Genomic DNA, 10,442 nt, shown 5'->3' with positions numbered 1-10,442 from the left:
TGCGCGTGTTTGCGTGTGTGTGCGTGCGTGCGTGCGCGCGTGTGTGTTTGTGTGTGTGTGTGTGTGTGTGCGTGTGTAGGTGTGTATGTGTGTGTGTGTGTGGTGGTGGTGGTGGTGGGGGGGGGTCCAACCGTCAGCTACTTTTATATGACATAAACTGTCATGGCAAAACTTCTGTATTAATGACGTCTTGATGACCGACAATTATAAACAGATATATCTATGATTATAAAGACAGATTTCCTAGAATGAAAAGACGTGGGCGTTAAACGAGCACTGGAATTATAAATCGCCTTTTCTGGTGTTTTTTTTTTTTTTTTGACTCTGTGAGCTACCGTATCAGATGACAGGATTGCGGAAGACGTACATGACTGTCACATGACTAAAACAAATTCATGCTGGTAGCTGTAGTTACAAGGACGCATTACAAGTGTATGTTATGTATCTAAATATTTGAAAGGTTTTTTTTTTTCCTGGAAAAGGAGAAGCATAACACCATGCATGCCTCGGTGCTGATCAGTGTCTAAGGAGGCTAGCTAGCTAATTGGTGAGTAACATTCATTAACTCTGCTGTTTGCCAAGTTATTGTTGGTAGCATCTAGGTTTGCCATGTATATACCAAGTATGTAATGTGTTATCAGATGTGAAGGAGTTCCATTAATATATGTAGTCTTTCTCATCGCAGCTCTCTTGCTATCTCTTCTGGACTGTGACTGTTTGGAGAAGAGCATTATAAACATGCCTCAAGCAGCTGATCTCATCAGTGGGGTCCAGAGGATGGTTCTGTATGAGACAAGAGCCGTAAGTTTACCTGTTGTGTCACTGTGTCACCTTGGCCTTAGAAGCAGCTATTATTGTTCATTACCTCTAGCATCTGCAAGAAGAAGGTGCATATACTTCTACAAAATCACATCTCCAACATGACGCCCATTTGACAACTGATGCCCAAGCAAAAGCCTCGTTTTTTATATCCTCTTATGGTTTCAAAAAAACAACCTCAGTATGCCATTTTATGAAACAGCTATATCGGGATATAACATAGCCTACAGTCAACAATCCAGCCTCTCTTGCTCATGCTTACCATTACTTAGGTTAGGTTAGGTTAGAGTTGTACTTGTCAATTGCAATGACGCAACAAAAAAACATGTTGAAGCTTTGATTTATGTTTTTTGCAGAACACAGACCTTAACACCAAATGAGATGGAGAACTTCTTGTTTAGGGAGAAGCAGAAGAAGGGAGATGTGGAATTGCTTGTGACTTAACACTAGGTGGCAGCAAAAGAGTACTTGTGATGATTTTTTTTACTCAAGGTATATCCTAGTCTATTTCATGACTATTACATGTCTATTTCTATTTTTAAAATATAAGAAACATAAATTGACACAATAATCTGCAAGCCTCTATTTGTGTCTTTTTTAGGTTTGGTTTGATTTCTTCCATGAGGCATTATTGCCTACACTGGACTGACATCATATTTAGATTAGCCATAGCTTTTTAATTTTTTTTTTTTTTAATTTTTTTTTTACATATTTACAACTACTAAGATACCCCTGGATTAATGTGATCCTCTCATCTGTTGTCATAAAGATAATGAGTGTAAGCACGGAAAAAGTTGTCACATTTTATTTATCATTATTTCTTATTGCACCTCTATCACCTCCTTTCACTGAGCAGCAGATAAACTGAATGGCTTACTATTGTGAACAAAGATGCTGTCTTATAAGCTTAGAAGTGTGGAACAGGACAAACTTTCTCTAATGGTTGCAGACTGTACTGACGCACAGTGTTCCTGTTCTTTCGTGGAAAGGAAATTTTTAGCCATTTCACACACCTGGTGTGAGAAAAATAATGACTGAGAAACAAGTATTTTACAACAAGAAACACTGATGAATGTGGTCATCTAATTAAATAAGTACTGTGGCCAAATGTATTCTGAGCCGTAGTGATTCCATTGTATGTTCTTATAGTTGTATGAGACAAACCTTCCTTGAGTTCCTTTTGTGTATACATATTCTTCTCTCCTTCGTGTCTTTGACGGCTCATTGTGTAGAGAAGAAGGAAAAAAGCTTGGGGAAAAAGACTTTAGTAAAGGGTCACTCTGCTGTACAAAGTTTGAAGATTGATTGTAATAACATGATTGGTCATTGTCTTTTCAAATATAAAAAAACATTCACTTCACGAAGCATCGTAAGTCATCCATCCATACGATATTATGCAACCACACAAATACTAGGACTATAACTATGTTTTCCTTACATGCAGCTTTTCTTGCTTTTTCTCTTTCCAGAGGTATTTTTTGGTGGGGACCAATCAGTCACAGACCAAACACAGAGTCCTGAAAATTGACCGCACAGAACCCAAAGACCTGGTGATAATCGACGATAAGGCAAGTACTAAGTTCTGACCCGAGTGAGTACAGTGCTAATGTAGTGTATGCTTATGTAATACAGTACAGCATGCTTTGCAGGGAAATTGTACAATCACTCAGCCTGTCCCAAATGTATTGTGGATGACAGCTTAGCTGATGAGTGCTGCAGAGTGCACCTCCTTTTCTTCCCCACTGCTCATTACCAAGATCCATGAGCAGGGAGTTGATTTGTTTGTTCATGTTTTGGATGATTATGATTATGATGTGTTTGTTATTATGAAGCATCCATGACTAAATATCCATCACCCCACGCTCTCGTTTGAGCAGATATTATATCCACCCTGGGAACCCGTGTTGTTTTCTATTTGATTGGCATAGTAGAGTATTTTATAAACAGTGGGAGCGAATGCTTGAAATGGTGTGAAGAAGTGAAGGTGGGCAGATTGAAAGCAGGAAATGCATCCTCATCTTTTATGGTCTGTCAGTTCATATAGGGGGAACCTTGCACACATCATGTTAATATAGGCTGCTATGAGCCTTTTTTTATATTTCTGGATTTAATCAAGATCTTTCCAGTAAGATGAAGGAGCCACATAATTGGCAAATTTATTCTCTCTCTCGGATTGATTGGATATTCAGAATAAAGCATTTCATCCCACATTAGAGGAATTTCACACATAAATACAAAACTTTATTATGTAATGTTTTGGCGGGTAGAATTACAAACTCTTTAAGAGGGAAGAGTTTTTTGTGGTTTTTTTGTGGGTTTTTTCTTTCTTTTTTTTAACTGCATAATAAAAAAAATAATTCATCTGACATGAACAGCATTCATCTCAGAATGTAACCTGAATCATTACAATACTGCAGCAGCCATTTGAATAAGACTGTGCCATTATACAGTAGATTCATTGAGGATCAATGAATAAGCTTTTGTTGGAAAATTAGGAAGCATTGATTTGACCGTATTATTATCGCAGAGAAAGGAATTGAGATTGTAGAATTTTTACCTGCTCTGAATTAAAGGGATACTTCACTCATTTGCATGAAGCTGTGTATCATTAGAAACATGGTAGTAGTGTTGAATGGTCGTGAATCCAGCCCTCATTTTGCCCTGAGACGAGGAAAATATGTTTTTCTTTGCCTGGAAGTTTTCTTCATGTGACGCTTTTTGCATCACATGAGGGTTGGATTCACGACCATTCAACACTACTACCATGTTTCTAATGATACACAGCTTCATGTAAATGGGTGAAGTATCCCTTTAAGTTTTTAGTACAGTATATCCTCCATGAGCAGTACCTTTATGTAAGAAGTTATTCCTGTCCAAGGTAAAAAGTACCAAAGATGGACTATGGTCACAAAAGCATAAATTGAAGCTTGTCACAGTTACATGTATGTATTGTGTATGCGCTCTTCATGTGTCTTTGAATTTCATCTGTAGCATGTGTACAACCAACAAGAGTTACGGGAGTTACTTGGCCGTCTGGACCTCGGCAACCGCACCAAGATTGGCCAAAAGGGTTCATCTGGCCTGTCCAGGGCGGTGTCAGCCTTTGGCATTGTTGGTGAGTTAAGTTCTTCACTGCCATAGCAAATAACAAAGCACATAGTGCTCAAAATATGTTGCCTATCTGATCTCTTTTACGAAAAGAAACCCATAGATTTATTTGACACTATTAATAAGGTGGTGTTAGAGATGATGAGTGGTTAGATATTCTTTTAAATGTGGGCAAAAAACATCAGAGAAGACAGGTGGAAACTTGTTCAATATCTAATATTACACTGGATGCCAACTAGATTACACAGGGTGAGAATTGCTGATAGTAGTTACTGTTGGAAGTGTAAACTCGACTTAGGCATATATTTCACCTGGTCATCTTTCACATCCTCCGCCTTAGTGAGCACTCATGGTTGAGCCACGACGAGGCATGTACTGCATGACCAACTATTAAGTCCTGACCTACATTTCTGCAATGCACGTTCTTTTACACAACAAGAATCTGTCCCAGTAACCTGTCTGAGTGACGCAACAAGCTATTATTAAAGAGAAATATTACGTACACTTTACTTGCATGTGAGAGATACTCTAAGTACCATCCCGACAGCCATATTCACAAGTAATTGAATGGTTATGTGGGATATTCTCATTCTACTTCTCCTGCCTTATATTTGATTTGGTGAAATCACTGAATAACTTTCTATACTATATCTGTTAAGCAGAATCAGAATTGGACTGTTAACACATTGTATTTTTTTTGGGGGGGGATTTTCAGGAGAAAAATGTGTACATTTTAAAATTCAATGCATTCATGTAGTGCCCTTTGAAAGTAAACTTACGGGGCTTCCTTATTGCACTCACGTGTGGCCTGATAGGCTAAAGTCAGGTGAAGGCCTTAAAGGGGTAGCGCTATCTGCAACAACAGCTACAAGATTTGGCTGATTAGGTTCACACTTCAAAAAGCGTATGCACATCATTTACAGCTATTGTAACCAAGGTTTCTGTTTGTGCCTTGTTCCATCTCCAGGAAATTCGAGTAGCGCCTGGAAACTTGAAAGATTAAAAGTGTAGAGCTATGCTAGCAGGTCTGTAGGTATGCACTTGGGCAAATATTAATTGGTAATGATGATGGATATGTTAGTTGGATTACTTTTAGCTGTTTTTTTTTTTTGTCAGTCTTATCTGGATCGACTCAAATGTTTTCTTTACTTCTGCCTCGACCAATGGTTCACTCTTTCATCAAAGTTCATGAAAATTAGGTAATTAGATCTTTCATAATAATGGTATGGTGGTATAATAATACGATTTTATTTAACAGCACCTTTCAAAACACTAAAGGTCACCTAACACCTAAGCAGAGATAAGAACATACAATAACAGATAAATGAAATTTGCAGATACAGACTTTGTAAAGAACGACCGACTGACTGACTAACCAACTGACATTGTAGCACTTGCATCTTTTGGGCCAAGCTGCCCATGTGGTTAGTTGTGATGGTGTTCTACTAATTAATCTACTTTCCTTTTCATCCTGTTTACGTATGTTTTATGTATGTCTATCTCTTAAAAAAACAAGACATGTTAGCAGGTGTTAACTTAAATTGCCATGGCCCTATCAGGACGGAATATTAACACAGCAAGGTTAATTCACCTTCTATTGTTGAGGCTGTAGCTGGGTCGGTCACGCTGACACAAACAGGTTCTCCACTGATGGTGAATGCCAACTTTATTTACAGGCTGCTATGAGCCAAAGTCACAGTGATATAAGGAATGAAGAGTGAGGCAGACAGTGTATTCTGACCGCCTCTGCTCCTGGTGCTATTTCGTATGACTCTTTAAAATGAGGGCTATTATTGTAAGAAGAGTTTTGTAGCCTTTCATCTGCTTTATGGGTCAGTTGAACCAGGAACACAATGAACTAACAGAACCAAGTCAAGGTATCATTCATTTTCATACAAGGCTTCTGTTAACAATCTGAATTGTTCGTCAAAGTGCATTTAATAATACCTGATATTAATTAATCAAGTTTCAGTTTCTTTCGTGATTTTGGTTTCTAACTATTGTGGAAAAAGATATTCAGTATTATTCGATTGCTGAGTCACATGCAATGTTGCACTTGTTTTGTCACTTCTTATTTAGAAGGGAACGTATCCCTCACACATGATGTTTGCCAACAGAATAGTCAAGTAAATATTTTTTAGAAGATAAATGTCTGTAGCAAGTACACTTACATAAGCCCCTGGAGATACTGGCCTTGATCAGGCAAATATTTCGAATGATGTTCTGACCATTAAAAAAAGAACCCATGCAGAAGTCATCCAATATAGTCTATTATGTTCTGAATGTCACAGATGTGATCGTGTCTCATCAAGAGCTCAAATCATTTATTTTGCTGCATGAGGTTTTCTGGGTCAGTGTTTCGTGAATATGTAAGCCTAAATGAAGGGGATTTATAGGTGATATAGTGAGTGACACACTAACACTCATTTTCCACCTCCACAATGAGCTGTTATATCATCATCATGGAGTTGATTTGTACAAACCATAAAGATTGACCTACTTTATCTGCATTATTTGAATGACTCAGGTTATGTGAGAGATAATTGGGGATCTAATCTGATTTATAATAAATCTTGAAAAGAGGCTGAACTGTTTACTTTAAAATGTTTTGTGTGTTTTTTTCTTGAAAGGGTTTGTACGTTTCCTGGAGGGGTACTACATTGTGTTGATCACCAAGCGTAGAAAGATGGCTGACATCGGAGGACACTCCATTTACAAAATTGAGGACACGAGCATGATCTACATCCCCAATGACTCGGTCAGGATCACACACCCTGATGAAGCAAGGTAAACTTTGTTTTTCCTTACGGAACTCTGGATCATGTTAAAAAACACTGAGTTTAAAAAAAAAAGAAGAGGAGTGTAGTGTCGGAACGTAATCTTTATTGACCCAAGCTTTAAAAATACAGTATATCCATATTTGTTAGTCTAATAGAAGTTTATCATGCCTAAAAAAGAGCTGAGAATAGTCAGAACTTTAATGACAGCAACAACTACAGGCAATACAAACAAATATTACTTTGAATTAAAGTGAGGAAGTCTATTTTAAATTATTGAAGAGTTGTCAGCCTTGGCTTTTTATGCCTTTATTTTAGAGATAGGACAGTGGATATAGTTATAAATCGTAGAAAGAGTGAAAGAACATGCTGGAAAAGAGCCACAGAACAGAATTAAACCCAGGTTGTCTGCCTAGAGGAATACAGCCTCCGTACATGGGGCACATGCTTACCACTACGCTGGTGTCCCATCATGCTCAAAAAGCCATTACTTACAAAACTCCACGGAAAGTAATTAAGAAACAGAAGTTGTAATGCTACTTAGAAAATGAAGTTTTACTGTTTAGGAAAAAAGCAATCATGAAATAAAAAAGCTTGAATCAATAAAGTTACAGTTTGATTTATACAGTATGGGTTTATATTATTATTTATGGCCAAACCGATATGGGATATATGTAGTGTAGAGAAAAAGACTGATATTTCAAAAGGTTAATTATGACGTTCCTTCGTAGATGACTCTTTTTTTAAGTGCTGGACTTACTACGTTCCTTCTCTTCTAGATATGTTCGCATCTTTCAGAATGTGGACCTATCCAGCAACTTCTACTTCAGGTAAGATATCGTCCCTTTTCTTTCAGGTGAAACAAAGTTGACGTCTTTTGTTTATGAATTACAAATATGCATTAGATTTACTGGATCTGTATAAGCTGTGAAGAAGAGCTTGCTACAAGTGCCCTCCAGTATGATAGTATTGTGCAACTTAATGGTAGCATATTATTATTCTTTTTAAAAAGTTTTCTTTTTTAAAGTTTTTTTTAATTTTTTTTTAATTATTTTTGCCTTTATTGGAGAGAAGGTGGATAGGGTAGGGTATTGGGGAGAGAGAGGCCGCGGGCCGGGGTCGAGCCCAGGCAGCCCGTGTGAGGACTGTAGCCTGAGTACATGCGCGTGCGCTGCCACTGCACTACCGGCGCCTCCCTTTTCAAAACTTTTAAACAAATTTCAGAGTTCCCCAAAAACGGTACTGTGAGTTGTGGCGTGGCGCTTGGGCTTTCTCACACTACGCCCAATTGTTTACAGTGAGAGAGCCGACTCGGATAACAGATCAACCACCCAGCTGTGGTCTGTCACTCACCTGGGGGAGGGGTTACTGCCCTTTGTGATGTCATAAAGGGACAAAGCTCAAAATGTCCTGTTTAGTTTATTCATTTAGTTGGCAGGGACCATGTACAAAAATAACATTATTCTCACTGAGAAAAGATTCTTCGTACCAGATTATAGTAGTTTGCTAATTTCCATCTGCAGTCCGCGCAGGCAAGTCAACTCAAGCACACCTTTTCTGAAGAGTGGAGCAGATAATAAAACAGGAAGGATAGACTTTTAACGTAATTGGGGGGGTTTAGAGACATACACATATTAGTACCTAAAAACATGGTAACGTGTACTTTTTTGTTAAATGTAACCTTTTACTGTAGAGATTATGTCTTAATTATATAAACAAATATCTCCTGTGATCATGGTGGTCTGTCTGTGGGAGGAGTTAAATGCTCAGTGAGTGGCAGATGTAAATTGCGAAAACAAGTGGACTTTTTTTGTTACAGTTATGTCAGGAAGTGTTGTGAATGGTTTCCATAAAAAGCTGCACTTTTTTGGTCACAACCGCAAATCATGTCTGTATGACAAACTTTCAATTTCACGCATGTGATGAAAGTGCTGATAATTATTTTTGGTTTAGTTGTAGCCCAAATTGAAGTGCATTATGGGGCAGTACAGGCTGTACTCACATTTGACTGTTGTTGTACCCTGCAGCTACAGCTATGACCTGAGCCATTCACTGCAGTACAACCTGACTCTGCTTCAGAGGCCCTATGAACTGTGGTCATCACCGGCGTCCTCCGCTGAGGAGGAGGAGGAGGCAGAGAGGCACAAGCAGAGCAAACAGGACAGCTTTGACATCTTTGAAGATGAGGGTTTGCCGACACAAGGTGAGCACAAGTAAAAGAGGGGTGGAGCATTTGTTGGGGTGTTTGCTTCCAAAAATAGCACAAATGGTGCAGTTCCTTTTGCCTTAAAAAAAATTAAAACCAGTCAAATTTCGATGTCTTTGTAGGCCAATTAAATTACCCCCAAATTATTACCATAGAACCAATACAGTGTTAAAAAAATAACACTGAATTTGGATTTTCTTTATGGAAGAAAGTGCAACATTTCACACTTACAATACAGCATAGATCAAATATAACTTATGTAAATGTCTCTCTGAGTCATGACTGTCTACAATGAGTGAGTCTCAACAGCTGTTGTTGAAGTCATGTTTACATCAAGAGCCTCTGATGTATAGTGATATCATAGCAAATGTTTCATTCAAAAGTTTCCAAGAATGCATCTTTTCCACTCAGCCTGCGAAATTAATCAAGAGGTTGTAATGCGTTCCCTCCTTTCTGCCACAGTGGTTTATGGCCTCCAGAACGAGCCATACTGCAAGTACGTGTGGAACGGTAAGCTGCTGGAACGAGTCAAGGACACGGTGCATCATGACTGGCTCATGTATATAATCCATGGCTTTTGTGGCCAATCCAGTATCCTTTTGAGCATTGTCACATCAGTTATGTCTGTCATTTCTACAGAAACGTCTGTTCTGTTGTTTTATTTCATGTTACAATTTCCTTCATGTTACTCTCTGCTTTGTTTGGGAAACTTAGAAATAAAGGGCCATAAAAACGATATTTTTTTCTTGTCAGGAGAACGATTCAAATGTGCTTGTGGAAAACACCTTTTCATCTCTCATGCTAACCTCCTTTGTTGGCACTCCCCCTCATCACGCAGCATCAGTACCACTTGTTGAACTGTGTGCCGCCTCTAGCAAAGCACGTGGATTGCACTGTGATCCAGATTGTGTGATTAACCACCAAAGTGCTGAAGCAATTTGTGTTTGTTGTTAAGGCTCTAGCGAAACAAGTATTACGGAAATTAAGCAATGGTTATCAGGTATGTAAACACTGCCACTTCCATAATCTCTCCATCTGTTATCTGTAGAGAAAGAATAAAAAACAAACAGCAGCATTGCACACATGGAATCAGATAAAATACACGTTTTCTTTTATTTTAGGATTAAATACAGATACTTTGTTTGAATTTGTTTGAGGCTCTGCATGTGTAATTCTTTGAGAAGACTTTGTGGTAATGATGCATGGGTTAGCGCTGCAGAGGGACTCGAGTAAACAGTCTGATTTATAATGAGGAAAGTCTGCCTCAGGCTCATGTTTCAGATTTCAGTCATTTACCAGCAAGTCTCCTTTGCCTATATAACGTGAAGTCGTGCTCCTCCCTATTATTAATCAGTATTTTTATCAGCAGCAGGCTGTTCAGCTCAGGTGCACGTTCGTCAGTGTTGGTATTAACACTGATGTCTGTCATCAGCTGGCATGCTGCCATCGTGATATTGGTCCTTTGAGTTGAGACAATTGCTGTAAACTGTTTGGCCTTCTATGCGGTTTTTCTGAGCACATAAGTAGACAGA

General features: G+C 38.5%; 2 protein-coding genes across 3 annotated transcripts in view; both read left to right on the top strand.

Annotated features, from left to right (window-relative positions):
* The window catches only part of gpr6 (G protein-coupled receptor 6), a 119,745-nt gene that overhangs the window by 60,794 nt on the left and 48,509 nt on the right, over nt 1-10,442 (top strand). The window lies entirely within an intron of this gene.
* Nucleotides 108-10,442, top strand: part of fig4a (FIG4 phosphoinositide 5-phosphatase a) — a 51,089-nt gene continuing 40,754 nt past the window's right edge. For both annotated transcript variants that reach the window (XM_079354121.1, XM_079354122.1), the window contains exons 1-8: nt 108-547; nt 686-801; nt 2,289-2,387; nt 3,811-3,934; nt 6,558-6,714; nt 7,484-7,534; nt 8,732-8,907; nt 9,373-9,501. In XM_079354121.1, the coding sequence (XP_079210247.1) occupies nt 739-801; nt 2,289-2,387; nt 3,811-3,934; nt 6,558-6,714; nt 7,484-7,534; nt 8,732-8,907; nt 9,373-9,501 (799 nt within the window). In that variant the 5' untranslated portion in view covers nt 108-547; nt 686-738. The remainder of the gene's footprint in view (nt 548-685; nt 802-2,288; nt 2,388-3,810; nt 3,935-6,557; nt 6,715-7,483; nt 7,535-8,731; nt 8,908-9,372; nt 9,502-10,442) is intronic.

Source organism: Symphodus melops (assembly GCF_947650265.1).
Source record: "Symphodus melops genome assembly, chromosome: 1".
In the NCBI taxonomy this organism is placed as follows: domain Eukaryota; kingdom Metazoa; phylum Chordata; class Actinopteri; order Labriformes; family Labridae; genus Symphodus; species Symphodus melops.
The sequence above is the reverse complement of the archived record's forward strand: the minus strand, read 5'-3'. Positions and strand labels throughout refer to the sequence as shown.